Consider the following 20539-nt stretch of genomic DNA (forward strand, 5'->3'; position numbering starts at 1 on the left):
TCTTAGACCATATCCAGCTCCACTGAAGATGTAAGATCTTGCTGTAGGCTTCAGGGAGGATCCTAACACAGTTCCTATTGATTGTTGCACTTAAAAAACCAAATTGGGTCAGTGGGAAAAAGATCTTTTAATACCATTTTTGCTATTACAGGTTATCATGGAGTTAATTTTAACCATAACTGCTTTTAATTTCCAGGATCATCTAAGATTTTGCATTATCGTTCATCTTTAGTGGCACAGGTAAATTAATTTCATCAACACTGATTTATTAGCATTCTGCAAAACAATGTTTATTAATTTCTCTGTAATTACAAATACAGTTCTAAATCTTACAAAAGCACATTGCTTATAAAAAGCACAGCTGTTCAATCAAAACACATCAAGCGTTCAGTCATTATACGGAAAAATGCTATCTTGTAGGAGCTTCCTTAAGTAATTTATCAAATGCTAAATTGATTAAGAAGTTTTGGGCCAAACTCTCTTGATGCAAATACAGGATTCCTTTCTCTGTGTTAATAAATCAAAAGGCCCTAAGGATGTATTTTTCTTTTAAAAGTTGTCCTTTTAATGGGCTGTGTGAGTACACAAACTTTACGGCTACGACTATGATTTAATTTCCATTTCTGGCCTGCATGAAAAGTTTCTGTACACAAATTCCGACAGCAATATCAGAGAATATTTTGGTTCTAGGCCCTAGTATATAATAACTTGAAATATCTGCCATACAAATCATAAAAACGTGCAAACGAAGGATATGCTTTCTCGGAACAGCACTTTATTTTGATCAGTAAGTGATCACTATTGCTTTATAATGATTAACTATTTTACTGATAATACAATGGATTGTTCTTGAATTTTTAAACGAAGTTACTATTTTTAAGGAGATGGATGAGTACATGACAGTCTTATTATTACTGTATATGCTATTTTTCTTTATAAGCCATCAAACTGAAAACAGCAAAAGTTTAAAGATTTGTCACACAAAGTAGCAAAATAGCCTTGGATTTTAAGTTTTTTAAATTTTATATTGCTTATTTTTCATTGTATAAACCGATGTGATAATGCAACCTTTTTGTAATTAAATGATGACAGCTTGAAATAAAAACTGTTTGTCAAAAAGTTTTCAGACTTTTAGACAAGATTTTTAATTCTGAAACAATTTCCATGATAAGGAAAATACTGAGCACACTGAGGTCAATGGCAAAACTCCCACTGTCATCATTTAAACCAGTTTCATTCAGTGAGTTTATAAAGCAAAGTAATCTTCTAAAAACAAGCCTAAGATTGTATCCTTAGTTTTTAAGATAAGATTATGTAGTATGTTTAGTAAAAGGGAGAGCATATTCAGCTTAAGGTGCTGAATCATGGACATTCACAGCCTGATTGAACATGAATAGCTCACCTAAGCCCTTCGAAACATATATTTAACCTGTTTGGGTTTTTTCCTGGACTCAAAAATTTTGAATCCTAAATTCAGTCAATAGTCCAAATCTCAATATTTAAAAAAAAACAATTTTTATGTATTTTATAAAACTATACTAAACACGAATCTTCAAACTGGAAAACAAAGGAAGAAACCCATTATGAATAGTTAAAATGTGCAGTATCCTGTTTTTTTAATAAATATATATACACACATAGAATCTTATTCTACAGCTAGTAGACAGCCAATTTCTTATTTGTGAAAACAGAAATGCATATAATATAGAATCCTTCATATCAGAAACAGCTTTTAGATACCTTTAATAAAGGCACAAAAGCTTGAACTCTTCAGCCTCTGCCTAGTCATGCTTCATATTTAAAATATATATCAAAATTAAACAAATGTCAAAGGTTTAAAGACATTATTATAATTCTACTATATGCTCTGGAGATTTACTACAGGTACTTACAGACCACAGTCATTGTGTTTCTCAGCGACTTACAGCGTGAGCAGAGTCCGGTCATTGACAACAGCTTAATGGACAAAAGATAGACCTTCCAGCAAGATAAAAAATGTTTCAGTTGAACCCACTATTTTTTTAATAAATTAATTCAGTCATTCTCAAAACCCTAATATTCTTCTTTCCCATTTAAACATGGGACCAGTGATGATTCTTAACTGGAAGTTTCTGAGTAAAAGGAAAAGAACCATTGAGAAATTCTGAACTTTGATAGGTAGCCACAATCCAAAATTTTAAAACACTGGAAACACAGACCTTAACCAGCTTTCAACAGCTCATCAGAAAGCCACTGAGTAGAAATAAATGATGGCTAAATTACACCTTGTTCTAAAGGATTTATATTTTTCTTTACATACATGCCAATATTTAAAAAGAAAATTTGAAGAATAACGTACAACATCATCTTTACTAAATTTGTGAGAAGTTACATTATAAAGCATAATTGATCGAGGACATCCCCCCCCCCCCCCCGCCCCTGCAGAGTACTATAGCCATCCAAGGTCAAAAAATAGAGTAGAGTCCAGTGAAAGGAAACTCATTTCAATTCTTCAGATGAAATCCTATCCACGGTAATGTTCAGTTCCATTGGCATGAGCAGTCTATAGGCTCTTGAATAACGTACATAATTTCACTGCCATTTCCTGAGCAGTATAGTGGCACAGTCAGATTACGTGTTCCATTTTCTCGACAACATTTACAGAATCTTAAATGGCTGTCAATATTGACATTGAAAATTGTTGCAGATGGGCATTTTCCGTCACAAGAAGCCACGTTTATCTACGAGTAAAAGAACTGAAGTTAGACATCTCAGAATTTGTTATAAAGATATTACATTTCAAACTTCTTTGTGATTGAAATCCATTTTTACATTTGAAAAGGACTCGTCTTAAAAATTATTTTATCTTCTAAAATTCATTCATTCTAAGTGTAGACACATTTTTGATAATTTTTTTAATTAAACTTTTTTTTGGTTGTTTAATCATGTATTCTGTCTTAACCTTGAGCAAAATGTTGTGCTGTGGATGCCAAAATCAAATCCCTAGTTTACAAATTAATAACTTCAAAACAGCATAGATAAATCCATGTTCTTTTCATGTTCACTGCTGAAAAGTTAAATTCTTCTAAGCAAAACGAAGGAAAGTCTGTCCTTCTCCTTGAAGGTTCAAGAGGAAAAGCATATCAGTGCAAAAGCTTTTCCCTTTCTTATTAATACTGCTTGTGACTAAGGGCACACCAATATTAGCTGTGTTACCACTGTAACAAATATATCCAAAAAGTAGATGCAGTAACAAACCAGCAAGGGCAGAGACTGGCTATAAAATTATTTGGGCTCCAGACTTCAGCAGAGCAAAGCTTTCTCTCACTATTACGTTATGTGAAGAGTCGTCTTAGCCGATAACTCTGACAGAAAATAAATTGATACTTTTTAATTAAAACTTAAGCAGAGTTGATATGCTGGGAAATCGAGAACAGCCATACTAGATCTAGTTCTTTTTGTGATAGTTTTAAATCTGATTTCTTATGCACGTGAGGCGTATGAAAGCTGCTTTGATCCACTCCCTTCCAAACAGCCTGTGAACAAATGGGCCATATCCAAACAAGTTAGACCAAAAGGTTACTCTGACAGCTTTCCTGAAATTTGACGGGGAAAAAAAAATGGCCTTCTCCTAAACACTAATAATCTCCGTTATTAATTAAATGTAATCCAGCTCAGCCCTATCCAAAGTTTGACAGCATTAATGTGGCCAAAGAACACATATGTAGTTCCAAACCAGCCATAGCAGATACCACCATCTGATGGGCCAAAATCACGTGATTGAAATAGAGTGCCAGGGGTTTTGCAGTGGGGGAGCTGGCGAGGAAAGGAAGTGGAGCTAAGGATATGAATAGAGAATTTGAGGACATGAGAATCTGGAGGTACTTCTGGGTGAAGGGTGAGGGAATCTGCACTGTGGGAAGGGTGGGCAGCCATCAAGGAAATGGGGAACAAGAAGATACTGGGGAAAGGGGGTTGTAATACGGATGGAGGTGGGATGGGGTAGGTCTTTTTGGAAGGTGCGTAGAGGGGGAAGGAAAGATAAAGAATCTATGATAGAAAGTCATAAAAAAGGCGGCTTCATTTGTTGTGCCATTCATGGAATGACCTGGCCAACATTCTCGTTGCTCCTCTCTGAACCCTCTCTAGTTCTGCAGCAATGTAGAGGGACCATAAGTGCACAGAGCACCCTCAATAGTACTGCACCATTGGCTCATAAGAGATACTAGAATGAGTTTGTTTCCACTCCCTATCCTATTCCCTAAATGTCATAACTCTTAGTTAGCCTTTCTGTCTGCAGGGGAGCATTTAACAGAGGTTTTCACAGAAGTGGATGCAAGGGCAAGGTCTCCTTCAGCTTGCTTAAAAACCTATGAGGTTTGACTAAATCTTTCTTTTTAATATTCTTTGCTTTAGTCGATACCATGTCTTTATTTTGTCATATTGCTGTCCCTCAATCTAGGTTGTTGAAGTAACTGTGAAGCTCTCCACAGTCTTTCCTCTTAACTATGGCAAATAACAGATTTCATCTACATATTTATACTCCCTCATTACCAGCCCTTCTTCTATAAATAAATACACCACACACTCTTACTCTACTATTAAACTTTGGGCATCTCACTGTTGACCTTCTATCAGGATGGAAATTAACGTTCTCAGCTTTCAATCTGTGATGATATTTTGCCTCTTTCCTTATGACTGTTTAGGTTCTTCAACAGAATCTTATCAGAGGCCTTTTGGAAGTCTCGAGATGCTGTGTCGATTGCTTCTCCTTTAAGTGCTACATGAGAAGCACATTTGCTGCTCGGAGATGTCCTGGGTTTTGTAGATGGGGCTACACCAAAGCTGAGAAATAAGATGTCTTAAGCAGACCCATAAATAAATGGGATCATGAATTTATGATATGGAGACACATGCTACGTGGAGGAGAAAGGCACCCAGAGAGTAAAGGTCTTCAAAGAGGAATGCATCACATCCTAAGCAGAAGCATTTCTACTCCTCTTTTAGAGTGGGATGTTATTTCATGGTGAAGAGTTCAATGCCTTTGTTAGTTACGAGCAATTATGCTGTGTACTTTTCATTTGAAGCCAGATGGTTTTCCAGGTAGGAGGGCTCAGTCTTTCAGCCATAGGAACAGCTAATTTTACTCCATTTACAAGTAGGATAACATTCCTAGGGTCAAAGATCTGCTTTTGAGAAGATAGCAGCATTTTTTGTTGCTTGTTGATAGCTATAACCCACTTCTTAATACTTGATTTGGTGTGTCATAGGCCGAGCATCAAACACAGGTCTTTTATGCTTACCGGGCTTTGACTTATACAGTCATTTTTTCTTATGGTTGTCCTGATCGTCATTTTCTGGCAAATCCTTTCTTCCTTTTTGCCTGATAAAATACAGAAAATGCATACTGAATCAATACACTTTTTGTACTGTGTTTGCTACTAAAAAAGTGAAACTATTAAAATAATTGTAATAATTATACTTTGCTTTCATTAATGTACATGCTGAAATTATTACTTCCATAATTAAATATTTTTTTAGAAAAAAACCCTCATATATTAATAAATACTTCCTGTGCAGAATTATCATTTTTATAGCTGGCACATATGAGGCATCAGGTGGCCCATTAAGCTATACAGATTTTATAAATATTAAAATATTAATATGATTTTAAATTGCGCATATGGCAAGGCAAATACAAGCAATTAGAAAAAATATATCAAGTAATTTTCAATAGTATTGGAATTAATGAATAGTATTGGAATTAATTCTGTTTTAATAGGAATATTGAATGTAAATAAGATTTTGATTCTGCATTTTAGAAAATTTTCAGAACTTAACATTTAAAAAGGTAAATCTGTGAATGTGATTACAACCTTGATGCTATTTTGAATGTTTACAATTCAAATAGAATATAATTTCAATATATTTTTGAGAAAGATGTCCTTCAAGGAAGCTTTGAGAGACATGCATGTATTTGCTAAATGTAGTGCAGTTTTTACCGCCAGAACTGAAGCACGTAGCGCTGAGTCGGCATATGGATCTAGGATTAGGGAAATACTGCATTTTTAAGTACATTCTGGGAGATATTGATAGGAGGTTTTTTTCTTTTATTTGGAAAAATAAAGCTGTACAGTGCAAAGCCATTTTTAACATAAAATACATAATATAATACTGAAACAATTAAATGTACAATCTTTCATGCTGCACTCCATATCAGACTGTTATTACTATCTGTGTAACAGCAGTTATTTAGATCTCGTATTTCACTACCCATCAAAATCGTCTATTACTTTTACTACACAACCATTCTGGACATCCAGCATATAAAATAATAAGCACTATCCAGCAGAGTTTCTCCACCTTCAGCACATGCCTTCACGGTTGGATGTACACAAAAAGAACACCTTTTCTGTTCCCCAGAAGCTTGTAAGCACTTTTATAAGATAAATGAGCTCTGAGTAACCAAGATATTCCACAACCACAGCTCCAGCAGGTATTTAAAAATTAGGCTGGCTGCAGAGTACAGCTAGATTTTAATCTATGCGTTGCAGGATCAAACAAGATTCTGTTACTGAACTAGCAGATCACTGTACGATCGAAGCTGTTAGCCTACAGCATCTTGGTTTTCCTTCCTCAGCAACACTTAAGAAAAAGAAGTCCTGTGATATTTCCATCAGAAAGCGCTTGCCAGCATGAATATGTGTAGACAACGCAATCTTTGTACTTCTACAAGTCATATAGAGAGATAGATGACGTTTCAGCGCATAAGGTGCTGATGTCTAATGAAAACTCTGCTGCTATACTTTTCTCTCTCCCACCTTCAACGGTCAAGAAGATCTGCATTCAGTACCAGGGGTGCTTTTTTTACTCACTCCTTATTTGAGTAAGGAGTTTCCGTGACTTACCTATCCTTAAAACCAAAGAATTATGATCATAATGCAACAGTTCTATAACATTCTGTAATTTCTGGTGTAAAGAGTATTTATTAATGCGTGGTTGAATTGTATGTTTTTTCCCCCCCGACATTTTCATAATTTTGTAAAACATGTTATTTGTGACAAAGAAGAAATACAGCATGGATCCATATCTGCAGAGGTGAGACCGGACAGTAATGCACACTCTTGCTCTATTTTAAGGCAAAAACAGTTCAGTCATTAAATTCAGAGACCTGGGATCAGATTTAGAATCTCTTGGTAACAGCATTCAGGATGATGATGTCATTTAAAGTAACATTTCTTATTACAACTACCTTGTACAGTAACTTCATGTATTAAAATCAATGTCAGAAATGAACAGGAGGAAGAACCATCAGCAGCATATACCATAAATGGATGAACCTAATTCTGACAGGTGCTGAGCAGTGGACCCTAACCAGGCTTTAGAAAACCACTGATCTGGGAGGCCAACAGGGGATCAGCATCTCTCAGTATCAGGCCCAATACCATTAACTGCGTGGTAATATTTAATGGTGATGACAGCTACACGCGTATATCAAGCAGTGCTTACGCTATTATTAAAAAAAGAAAATACATTATGAAAAGTAATACCTGGTTCACAATTAATACTATCAGTAGGCACTACTGGACTAATGGCAAAGGGTAATAGACCCAATCCAGAACCTGGCAGAATCATTAGGAATGTAAGTTTCTCATGAAATAAAAACATTTTTACATAAATGACATTTCATTAATTCTTACACTGCCAAATGCCATTTTTCTTTCAGCAAAAGATGATGAGCTTTCCTGTTAGTCTTCCAAATTTAGAAACTCTGCAGCTGCTTCAAGTCTCACTAAAGATGGCCTAAACTTTATTACTCTCCTGGTTAACACAAAACTGGAATGATGCTTCCTTGTAAACCAAACTTTTGCAACGAGTCTCTCTATGGCAAGGTAAGAATTAAATATATGCACTCACTTTGCATGCATTGAATCAAGCTCTTTCAGAAAGATTATTTGTTCCCATTAAAACCCCAAGGTGTTGCAAGCTCTATTTATAAGTACTCTTTTTAACTGCTTCACCACAGGGCACATGCTTTTAGTTAAAAATAAAACAAAATAACAATAAAATAGCGTGTAATTGTATGAACTATATCGGGTTTTTTAGCAGCCACCTCAGCAAGTATTTCTGAAGTATAACGATGCCTTTCCTGAGGCCACAGAATACGGCCAAATTTATAAATCTTCCCGGTCAACGGAAAACCAGTAGCCATTAATTCTTTAGAATAATTTTCTAAATAAAGCCAACCTAATTTGGGGGGTTTTAGTTAAATATTTTTCAACATAGCTTATCTCATTAGAGAAAGAGTATTGATTAATAAGATTTTAGCACAATTCTGGTGTGTTACTTTTCTCTGCTGATTCTCATTCAAAAAAAAAAGTATTTCCTTGCATTAAAATAGCTTTTATTTTCTATGTTTTGGATACACTAGAACAGCAATACTTGCAGTTCACTTTCAAAGCTTTGTATAACTTGGAAAATTTAGTATTTTTCTGTATTTGATAAATATGAATATTTCCCCTTATATCGCCAAATTATTTACAATACATTGCACTTCTGAATTTTATTTAATAACTGTGCAATATATGGTTATAAGTCTGTGACTTCCTATTCAATATTACTAAGTAAAGGTTAGTCTAAAAAAATTCCAAAGACTAATTTGCTTATGTATATGTTTTTTATATATATATATGTTATAGAAATAAGTCTAATGTTGAACACAAAATAGGCCAAAAAAGAGGGCGGAGGATTTTCTGTGGCATTCAACAAGTTCTTGCTCTACACAATTAGTTTTACACAACAGTGTTTTATTTTTATGTATACGTAATTATATATCTTGGTAATAAAACCTTTCCTAGGCAAAACTGCAGAGAACATCAGTTTGTTCTCAATTGACTTTTAAAATTGCATAAATTATGAAACCTTTATATAAGCTTGCATCACAATTCATCATATTTTGAAGTTACACACTCAGAAAATGTGAATGTATTCCCAGATATTAAAAAGTCAATTTTATATAAGGGTTGCTAACATCAGTATTACTATAACTTTTCCTCATTTGGGATTTAAAAAAAAAAATATTCCAGTATTTTGGCCCTAGAAAATACATACTAGTGGTACAGAATAAATTGGTAAGTTTGGAGACGTATTTCAAAACATCATCGAATAAGGAATCAATTTTAGGGGGGCAAAATCCTTATCTTCTATGGTGAAAATCATACAGGCAGTATTTTAGAGTCAGCTTAGCAATAAAGAGTATGTTTTCATTGTTTTAATCGAGATAGATAACTTTTCATCTTCCACAGGTTGTATTTGGAGAGATTTGGTTATACTCCAGAACAATAATGCTAAGAATCACCAAGTCAGCAGCCAAATGAAGCAAGACCTTTTAATAGGAGTAGTTAGGTAACTATAACAATTTTATGTGATTTGTGGGGGGACTGCATGCTTTTTCCTTCTTTATGTCCCAGCAACTGAGGTTAAAAAACAAGCCCTGCAAAACCAAAGCCAAACTAGCACATATTGCAGCCTTCATCACTTACAGGTCTTGCAGCAGCCATCGTTATATGTCTGCACAATTCCTCCATTCTAGGAAAATAAAAGGAGAATATATCAAAAAAGACTGTGCCCAACGCAAAGGTGAATTGTATCTCAAGACATTCCATGTTTTGAAGGTATCCAACTAATAAAAAATAGTATCGCTGAAATCAAGAGAATTACACAGTTATGATCAGCTGAAGGTTTGGTTCACAAATTCTTTACAGCCTTTGACATTGAAAATGAACTCGTCACTGCTTATCTGATCTGATCTAGTCTCCTTTGAATAAGCCATTTAGTTTCTATAAGCATCTTTTTATATCATCCATTACCATCTATTTCCCCACCACTGAGATTTATTAAGATAGTTTTTAAAATTCATGTATACAACTTTGCTGATGATGTAAAAGGATTTACACTGATCATATGCCGAGGAGAAAATTAATACTTAATAAGTAGCTCTTTACAACATTAAATATATATATGTATATATACACATTTTTGAAAGAGAACGTTAACTGCAGAATTTCAGAACCATTGGTGTGCTCAATTCTTTTTCTCAATTATAGTCTTTGTTATTGATTTCTTCTAAAGTTGCTTGTTAGCTAGAAAGTAAAAATGTATGAAAGTGAAGAAAACATCCTTTTGAATTTAAAAGAGAGTGGGGGCGGGGGGGGAGAGGGTGTCAGAATCTGTCAGAATGGGTGCAAGCAAGAAACACGCGCCCACAATTTTACTGCATAGCCTAGAACTGCATATCAAGCAGGCAACTGAACATAAATAGCACTCTTACAATAACAACAGACAAAAGACATTTTTCAGCTTCCGTCTTTTCATGCTAGCATGCGTTTTTTATCTCATTACAGAAAAATTACTGAACGAGTTGTTCAAGAACTTCTTAAATGAGCACTTAAACTCAGCCTTTTAAACCCATATTCCTGAATTATCCCGAGCTGCCTGTCAGAAGAACTTTCTCCTCAGCTACTGGTTCAAGTCTATGCTCAGCATCTCTGAAAAACAGGTCAGACTGATTCAGGAAGTTAATTTTAGGGCTCCTTTCTTTAAAAACTTAACTGTTATTACTAAGGAAAGATCCTAATAGACAGTGACAAAAGGGTTCCAAGGACAAAACTCGAGCATAAAGTCAAAGTAGAACAGGCATTAATTTTAGATAGAATTCCTTCTTCAGAATTGAAAGAAATAAGGACTTTTTTAAACAAATGCAATGGATAAGTAGGACTTGTGCTAAATTTATAATCTGTAGTCAAGGCAGAAATGGTACTTACCCTCTCTACATGTATATTTATTTGTAGCTTATGTTAAATATATGGTGTACTGAAAGTGCAAGAATTATAAGAAGTATTATAAAGTTGGAGAAGTATTAAATTAGGAATCAAAATTGTAAACAAACATGTAATATACATGAAGCATCCACATTCTTCAAACCGGTTTATACGGGTATGCCAAATTTACATTTTTAGATATATGATGTAGGTAGATACCCTTTCTTGTATGATAGATATTTTTTGTTACGTTAGTTGTTAGTTTAGTTTAAGAGATAATAAAGTTTAAAAATACTCTGTCATCTTTCTAATCTTTGCACAGCTTAAGGAATTTTTAATATAGCCCACTTTTATATGCGGCATTTCTGAATTGCTTGATCCAATTTATTTACTGTATGTGTACTACAAACTTGGCAAAGTGTTATTCCAAACTAAAGTAAGACATAGTGATTAGCACTTTATATAGTGGTATCTCAAGCGTGATTCCAATTCCACAATACTTTAAAATCACTCATCATTAAGACCCAAAACATTCATACTCCTCACAGACATTTTGTCAGTCAAAAAGCAAACAGGAACACAGAAAACAAGACTGTGAATTGCTCACTTACATGTTTTTACCTACCACTTTTTTAGTTTAAAGAAAGAGCATGAGGTATGCCTGCGTTGTCAAGTGTAAGCCAAACTCCAGATCAGTTACTGTCACTTACCTCACCCAAAGTACAAACCTTTGTACACTCAGTGTCATTAAAAGGGGGGCAGACAACACTCGATCCCAGTATGATGGCCCCCACAGCAGTCTTTGCACACTTGTAGTTGGTGCAGTTGGAGCTCCAGGTGCTTCCTTCCTGAATATATATAACAAAACCATTGTCAGGAAAGACAAAACATTTCAGCTTTATCTCCAACCCCAAATGTCTGTAAAAGTGGTGCCCTTATGCTGTATTACCTACTGGAGTGGAAAGTTTGTTGCAGACCACCCGTAGGCAGCTCTACTCTCCAGCATGCTGCTCAGCATGGGTGTCCTAATTCAGAACAAAAGGGCTCTGTGCCAGAAAAAAAGTCCGATAGTTTCTTTTGCTTCAAGAGCAATGGGAAGCATGAACCAAGTCATGGCCACGTCTAAATTTCCTTGTTATGTGGATGCTGGAACACACCATCAGGATCCTGAACCCCAGTGCTTCAGGTTGCACACTTCCTTTCTGTAGAAACCGGAATGAGGAGAAGTATGGCCCTTGGAAGAGGGGGACATAGGAGTCCTGATGTTGAGTCGGAAGCTCCCAACTCATCTAAATCACAGTATATGGTTTAGAGTTACAATTTGAACCCTACCCTGCACTTAGAGCGTATCCAGAGTTAAGTAAATAATGACATTCGCATATCTTTGTAGAAAATATTACAACCAATAAAATAAAATAAGGAATTCACCTAGTGTGAAATAGCAGGTCTTTAAATAAACACACTTTTTTCCTATCATATACCATAAATAGTCCCTAAGTACGTAACCACCAGTAAGGAGGTATGAAGCAAGACTCACAGCATGAGTTAACTAAGAAGTGACTGTCAGACACTTGTTTATCGTATCGTTATAGTTATTTCTATCTCTGTCCAGAGGCATTTACCTCATACACAATTAGTGTTCCATTCTCAGTATGAAAAGAGCAGGACACGTTTTGACAGGTACCACAACAAGTATGGTGACTGGAGGAAGGCATATATATTTGATGCTGGAAAGGAAGTAAAGCAAAAAAAGAAAAAAGTATTTTTTAAACATACAGTATATGAAAATTCATTGATTTCTGAAACTAAAAATGCCGAGAGAAACAATATACGGATGGATGGATGGATGGATGGATGGCTGGATGGATGGATGGATGGATGATGTTTATGCTACTAGAAATTGCCTCTCAAAATAATCCTGGAGACACAAGATACACATCATCACTGTTAAGTTCTCAAGTTCTTGCTGAGCAAACAGGACTAGCAAAAGTCTTCACTTTGGCTTTTATCCTAATGGTGTAGTTGTGCTTACAAATTGCATCATTCCCGTATTTTAAGAATACTCACAGCTTCACATTGCTGGGAACAGTTCACCATTGTAAAATGCATGGCATTGTATCCTGTGTTCTGATCTTTTTCTTGTAAACACTGTATAGTGTAACAAAGGTCTCCATCCAAGTACTGAATCACTGACTGTCCAGGATTCAGTACTGTGACCTCCTGGAAGATGCACACATCATCCTTCTCTAATACCAAAATAAATAAATGTTACCAGAGGAAAGAAAAATTCATCAAGCAAATTAACAGAATCGCTGTGAAGACAAAAGTAGGGCAAAGTCCTATGCTCCGCAAAAGTTTTCTAACTTTTAGATTTGATTGGTTTGTGGTTTTAATTACCAAACAAGGGGGGGAGGAGGTATAATTCAGCTTAAGAAAATGCTACAACATGCAAAACTGCCTAAAATTGATAGTGTTTATTCTATGGAAGTAAAAAAAAAAAAATCTGTTGTTCTTATTTTTTAAAGAGTTCTAATATTTAACATTGGGGTAAGTACACTATAGGAATTATTCTGTACATCGCAAAATGTAGCCTTTCTGTCAATTAAAATAATATGTCTACAATTACCTGTGGGACAGTAATATGCTCAAGCTGTACTGTGTGTGCTTTGCTCCCGGAGGCGGTTTAGCCTGGGCTGCAGTCAGGATTGCAGCATGCCTCAAGCACCCCCATGCACAGTACAGCTGAAATCTAGTCTACACGGGGTAGCTGAGTGAGGGAAGGGAGCAGAGGTCTGATCTTAAGACTGGGCACCTACCCTTGTGCTGGCTGGACAGGTCTGTTGCTGTGGTGTGAGATGTCATCTCATTTGTGCTCGATAGTGGACTAGGAGCAGTCGCACCACTCACACTCAGCTAAGGTTCACAACCTGCTTCCTATCTGCCTCTTACCAGAGAGACAGTACCTGTCTCTGAAAGCATGGGCAGTTTCACGACCCTCTTATGCCCCGCCAGAACAGACACAAAATGGATGGGTTAGCAGACAAAGCATCATATTCAGAAAAGAAAGCATAACTGCATAACTAGGTAGACACCCGTGAAATCAAGATAAAAGAGTGGTTACATTTGAGAAGGTTATTATGGTTCTTTGCATGCCCTTTTTACTAAAAACTAAAACAAAACAGATGATAGGAATATGAAAAAGTTACCACAAATGTAGTGAGTGCATCCACAAGCACTGGAAATGCTATTATGTATTTTTTTAACTTCTCCCTGAGTATAGAAAGATAAAAGAGTTTGCAAAGTCATGCACAATTAAATGTAGTGCTAAACAGACAGTTTTTCTCTAAAAATGTAAAATAGTACTTTCATTACTTCTACCCCTGCTTTCATAAAAGAGAAAAATTGCAATGTACTCAAGAAACAGTAGTACATTCAGAGTTGTTCAATGTATTTATCTCTTTAAACAGGAGCAAAGCATGTTATTTTCTCTAGAAACGCATATAAACAGCAAAGTGGCTAAACAGCAATTTTTCCTGAGATACAAAGTTATTTCAATAATAAAGACATTAGCAAAAGACTGCCTTCTATGAATTTTCTTCCAAAAAATAGGTGAAAACTATTCAAATTTGCAGCTCCTGTTTAGATTTTACATTACGCAGTCTTCACAGATGGGGAAGAGAAGGACAAGCTACAGGCATTTGATAGGGAAAATATCACTATGGTAGTAATGGGAGTTCAAACATTCACTCATAATTATTCTCCAGATCACAGTCCCTATTACAAGAGAGTATGTGAGGAGCAAAATATTTATGACTTCTCATACCAGTTAAATTCAGTAATGTTAAATCATTTTAATCAAAAGCATAAATGATTAACAAAATAACACATTCCTCCAGATGATACATATGATCATAAAGCTCATTCCTCATTAATTATTAAAAACAATTAGGAATTATTTAAGTGGGAAAACTTCCCAGTTATTGTTTCAAGTCAACATTGAACAGAATAATATTACAGTTGCTTTTCTTCTTTTGACATCTTAAAACACACAAAGTGGAATTTCCCCCAGGAATAGTCGCCAACACTGTGCAGAAACTTGATGGAGTTACATGCTTGAGCTGGGGACTGGAAAGCAGAGTCCCAGCCTGACCCTGTTCAGCCTTACCACCCTTTACAACTAATTGAAACAAGGAATGGAAAGGGAGGGGTAAGAGGGCTGAACACTATTAATAAAAATATCTAAAGGACAGTGCTTACCAATTTACAGGTCAGCATAGTAGCGTTTTCACAGCTACATTCTGAGAAGAGAACGAGAAAAGCATATTAGTCAGTTAGCTAATTGTTAGCTTTTGTTAACAGCAGTGACTAAGGAGTAAAGTTATAATTACCACAGTGCCATTCTGGACAACACTGCCCAGGTGGTTTTTCCTTCACAAGTATCATGTCATCTGTGCAATTCATAGGAGGCTCAGAACAGAGATTTTCATCACAAACTAAATGGGGGGAAAAGACAGGTATGAGAATTTACTCAAATTTCCTTTGAATTTTCCAGCTTATATTTCTCTTAATAAACTATTCTAAAAATAATGATATTTTTTGTAAATTTTTATTGTGTTTCTTAAGCATCTCAATTATACTTGGAACTGAAAAAAACCCCAAGGTTTCCAAAAGTGCTTTTAGTTGCCTTAGAACAAGTTTAAATTTTCAGAAAACACCACACGGCAATCATTTAATATTCTTCCTACTTAAGAGTGACTCAAGCCAATAACAAGTACCAAAGACAACTAAAATCACAGCTTTTGGAAAAACATGGGTTTTTAAATCTAGGCTTTGTTGTAAAGCACATTTCTGTAAGATAACAGAGAGCAACTGCCTCCTGGGATGACTCTAATAAGAGAATATTTGCCTGTCTGACTGGAGGAGGCTTACTGGGACTCTGAAAAAAGACCACATACTAACTGTCTAGCTGCTAGAAGTTGGCAAAAACAGTGACAAAAGCCTGGGTGCAAGTACTAGGAAAAGGAAAAGACCAAAATGTGGAACCACCTGAAGTAAAAATCACTAAGCTCCAAACTTACTGGAAGACAATTTAATTAATTGAAATTACCCGAAGACTGTAATAGGACAAGAGTTAATGCAGGAACACTCCACTGATCTAAATTAAGCAGTTATGCTTATAAACATTGGTTAAGAACACACAACACAATTTCTGTGTTTTATAAGGCTAACAAAGTGACTGTGTTACACTGCAAATATTTTTCTTCTGACTGCTCATTGTTTGAATAGTAGTTAACTCAGCAGTATTTGAAACCCTTGGCCTACTCCTTCCCCTAAAAGCTAACAGTGCAAAGAAACTGCCTGAACACTAATGAATGGTACAACAGAGGAACAACAACATGGAAGCTGTTTTATTACGGGCGTTTTAATAGATAAACAATTGTATATTTATACTCTAAGGATGGGATTCAGTTCCACATTAATATATCGGTATTTAGGTCACCCTGAAAGTAGCTATATACTGTCTGGTGAACTAAATAACCTCTCCAGACTCCATTGACTGGGTAGGTTAGACCACCACTGAGTATACCAAGAACTTTGAACCTACCTCAAATGCAGACACCCTCATTTAGATCTCTTAATCTCTATCTGAAGCCCACCCTAAATGATGAATCAAAAAAAGCTCCACATACACACACCGTCTGTCACTTTTGGTAACGTATTGAACTGACAACAGTTATACTCACCGCAGTAGTAATGCGGACAACAGTAATGTATGGTATTAAGGTCTACAGTGAGAATTTCCCCTTCATTACACAAGGGAACAGGCTCAATACAGGATTCACAAACTAAATTAAAAAAAAATCAGACATTTATAAAGTTTTAAGTACAAAAGTTAGCACATGTGAATTCTATTTAATAGATTATGTAACATCATATTATGTTTGTTACTTGGATAACAGAGCTTTTATGGATTGATATTCAAATAGAAAAACATAACAAAGTTCAAGTATGATGTTCAAATTTATGTTGGAAATTAAAGATCCCAAACCCCAAGAATAATTCATGTTCCAGTCAGCCTGACCTGTGTGAAGTCCCACTGAACTCTCCAAGAATTCCTGGCTTAACTTACTAGGTTTGTAACTAAAGACTGTTTTTGTAAATACTTAACTATTCCTTAGTTATCCATAAAAATATTAGAGGCTTCTTACCACAGAGATAAGAGAAACAACAGGGATCTTCCCGTTTTGCTTCAACAATAAATTGATCTTCTCTGCAGTCCGGCTGGGAAGCATTGAAACAAACTGAAGGATCACATTCTGTAGGATGTGAAATAAACAGTATTTTAAAGAGTCACAGGAACAATACTAAAAAGGTAAAGAAAAGATATTCTTCATCTCCTTAGTAAAACGAAACACCCCAAATTGACTGAAAATCAAAAGTGACACAAAACACAAACACAAAAAAATATTGGAGAGTGTGAAAAAAAATACATCATTGCCTGGTGCTATTTACAATGTCCCGTTCTGTTAACAATCAAAACAACTTGTAAGGCAAATTTTCTTACAACACATAATACAAGTGTGGAAAATGTCCCAGTAACTGTGTTGGTGTATTTCCCTTACCACATCGGTACTGTGGACAGCAGGACAGGGGGTGGTAGCCTACCACTAATTTTTCACTGGGTTTGCATGTTGGAATAATGGTGTCACACAATGACGTGTTACATTCTGTGGGATAAAAAACAATCCATTTTGACATATTTGAACAGATACAAGTGCAAGTGCTAGAGCTCAAGATATTTATACCATCTAGTATAGAGACCCACAAACTAAGAGCAGCCCAAGTCAGCTTAAGGGGCACTCCGTACCATCACATAGATGTCCGAGCTCAACCCAGGGCTGGTATAGCTCCATTGATGTGGCACTGTGCAAGCACAGTTATATCCCTCTTAAAGCAGGTATTTACTTGCTCTGCTTCCTACACATGAAGCCAGCTAAAATGTCCCAGTGAAAATATTCCCTAAACAAGTTGACAATACTTCATTGTTGGTTGTTGGACAACATACAAGTGTTGGTTACAGGTATCTAACTAATGAGCAAAAACACCGTATCAGCTGGATCGTTTGTTCTCATTTTCCTTGAAGATGTTATGAAGAAATAAGTATCTTTTGCTCAACGTTTTAGGAGCAATAAGCTTATTCCTTTTTCTAACAACCATGGCTAGACAGAATATTAGTATTCAGTGATCAGGTCACAGAATACTGCTTCTGGGAAACAGTGGTAGGTCAGAGGATACTGCTCTTGACACCAAAGCACTAATAAGAAAAGCAAACAGGCTCTGTTGACTTCCCCAATTACCAAGGTACTTCTATCATTGAGTATCTATCAATTTCTTTTGAAATTCCACCCAAGAGCTTAACAATTCATTTTTAATAGAAGTTTTGTTTCACTAGTGGACTCCTAAGAAAAACAAATTATTTCAGTGAGTCAGTTCTTAGAAAGAAAAGAAGCCTGTTTTGCTGGCCCAACCAGCCACAAGTACCTAAAAATCACTTCTGAAAAATGCTATCTTGAACCCTGTCTAAAGATTGTCGTCTGCCAGTGAATGTCAAGCGCTTACCTTATACTTCTGTTACTGAAAACAAGTGTGGTACATACCACAAACTTTCTTTGGACAGCAAGCTCTCTCTTCGATAACATGGACGATAACTTCCCCTTCCCTTTCACAGACTGGTGGTGGATCCTCATTGCATTCAGGTTCTACAGCAACAACGCTTCCATTTTCTAAACACTTGTACATGCAACAGCCTCTTATGGACCCATTCCAGATCTCCCCAGCAGAGCGGGGTTGTCCTTTGTTATCTGTACATGCTGAGAGAAAAAAACATTATATCCCTTCAACAAGTAGAGAGCACAGATTTCCTGCAAGCAACTATGAATGGCATAAAATTATTGCACAAAATAAGAGTGCTGTGGAGCATTGCGGTCAAGGAATCCAAGAAAAAATAATGACCTTAAAACCCCCAAATGAACAAATGCTTCACTATGGGTGAAAATAAATACTGAGTGCACGGGAAAGAACCTGCCCATGCTATTTCTTCCTGAGTATTCCAGGAAAGAAAGCCTGGGAGCTATGGAAGAATGACCATCATTTTTCCCCAACAGAAGTACATCAGCACTGGGTCTTGAATCCAAGTGAACTGCAAGCACAAACTGCTGTAGCTTGAGATAAAGCTAGGCTCTGTTGAAGGGAGCTGTACCAGATTCACACTTACTGAGGACTGACACAGAACTTAAGCATTGCTTACACTGAGCTGCAGTTAATATTAGCGTATCTGCAAAACCACTCTGTCCTGCTGCACTTACTACATTTTTCTTCTGGTATACAGAGGTCAGAATCTGTTCTATGCAGAATAGTGCCATTTTTACACACACAGTCTTCCCTTAAATAGGAACAGGGAGAATCTTCATAGAACCATTTATTCAAGCATGTCTTGGCTTCACAGGGTTGCACACAAGGCTGGTATTCTTTGCCCTCAGGACAACTCAATGCTGCAAGTCATAAAAATAGGACACTGAGTGCTGCTGTTACTCTTTCAGCATTTCATTGGATAAACAGGTAGTAAGAACAAGTGAGTGTATCATAGAAAGCATACATTTATATTTTTAATGGTACTTCAGGCAAGCAACTCATTCAATCAAGATTAAAACTGATTCATCACACTTTGACTAAAACAATACATCTTGAGAACTTGTACCCTGATTTACTAATGCTGTGATAGAATGAGATGGTACTTCCAATAACAATAGAAAGAAATACATTTTTAACTCCTCACTAAACACTGCAGCAGTGTAAAGCCACATTGGGTTATAGGACATGGCTGTCTGCTTACAACAGTAGTCAGGTGTCCTCCATTTAATGCAGATGTTGTGCTTGTTGCATAAAGCCACATATGCAGAAAGTGCATCACACTCATAATTCCAAAAATAAGTACTGTTGATCCACATCTTCTCACAAAACTCCTGTGGTGACACCTAGGAACATATTGTAATTGAGAATTAACAAGTAGAAGAGCTTTCGGTAATTAAAATAAATCATTAATTACAAGAAATAATACAGCTGCAAGGGAAAAAATCCCAAGTGGTGTCTAAAGTAAAAAATACCATTTTTTTCAGAACACTCATTCTGCAGAACTCAAACTGCCAGAATTTTTTGTGCTCATTAGTAGGCACAGAACACAGTCCTAATGAGACTGTCACACTACTTACAAGAACTTTTGCAGTTTAGCCCTGTCAGCTAAAAGTCAACAATCTCAGATAAACATTGCTGCTATACCTTCCATAAATTCCTGATGTGAATGAATTATTACTCAGTCCTCTGTTTCTGTGTCTATAGGATCCAATAGCCTATGTTACTTGGTCTAAATGCAGGTGGTCCAATCTATCGTATTTCTGTTCTTATTTGCGTAAGCTTATAGCAAGGTGGAAAAAAATCAGATTTTGTTTCATTCTGCCTGTTCACTACTGTGCTGCAGCCCAGCTCTCCCTGTGGTTTCAGCAAATCTTCAAGCACTCGCTTACTTCTGCCATAAAGTTCATTACACTGATGACTCTGTTACCTATCCTTGTCCAGTTGCTTCATGCCTGTGAAGCACACAATACACTCCATCCGCTCTGGCTCTGCCACCATCGGGTATACGAAAGAAAACAAATTTCATAAAGGATGAACCAAGTGCTTGG

General features: G+C 36.1%; 1 protein-coding gene across 1 annotated transcript in view; it reads right to left on the reverse strand.

Annotated features, from left to right (window-relative positions):
* Window positions 1-2519: 2519 nt before the first annotated feature.
* Window positions 2520-20539, reverse strand: part of OTOGL (otogelin like) — a 98435-nt gene continuing 80415 nt past the window's right edge. Inside the window, exons 43-57 of the mRNA XM_009284940.1 lie at window positions 19693-19834; window positions 19166-19351; window positions 18458-18670; window positions 17423-17527; window positions 17009-17116; window positions 16544-16645; window positions 15188-15292; window positions 15057-15097; window positions 14006-14069; window positions 12867-13045; window positions 12422-12526; window positions 11528-11647; window positions 9522-9567; window positions 5283-5362; window positions 2520-2720 (exon numbers count right to left, since the gene is read on the reverse strand). Coding sequence (XP_009283215.1) covers window positions 2520-2720; window positions 5283-5362; window positions 9522-9567; window positions 11528-11647; window positions 12422-12526; window positions 12867-13045; window positions 14006-14069; window positions 15057-15097; window positions 15188-15292; window positions 16544-16645; window positions 17009-17116; window positions 17423-17527; window positions 18458-18670; window positions 19166-19351; window positions 19693-19834 — 1797 coding nt within the window. The remainder of the gene's footprint in view (window positions 2721-5282; window positions 5363-9521; window positions 9568-11527; window positions 11648-12421; window positions 12527-12866; window positions 13046-14005; window positions 14070-15056; window positions 15098-15187; window positions 15293-16543; window positions 16646-17008; window positions 17117-17422; window positions 17528-18457; window positions 18671-19165; window positions 19352-19692; window positions 19835-20539) is intronic.

This window comes from Aptenodytes forsteri, unplaced genomic scaffold, assembly GCF_000699145.1.
Source record: "Aptenodytes forsteri isolate BGI_AS27 unplaced genomic scaffold, ASM69914v1 Scaffold71, whole genome shotgun sequence".
Classification (NCBI taxonomy): domain Eukaryota; kingdom Metazoa; phylum Chordata; class Aves; order Sphenisciformes; family Spheniscidae; genus Aptenodytes; species Aptenodytes forsteri.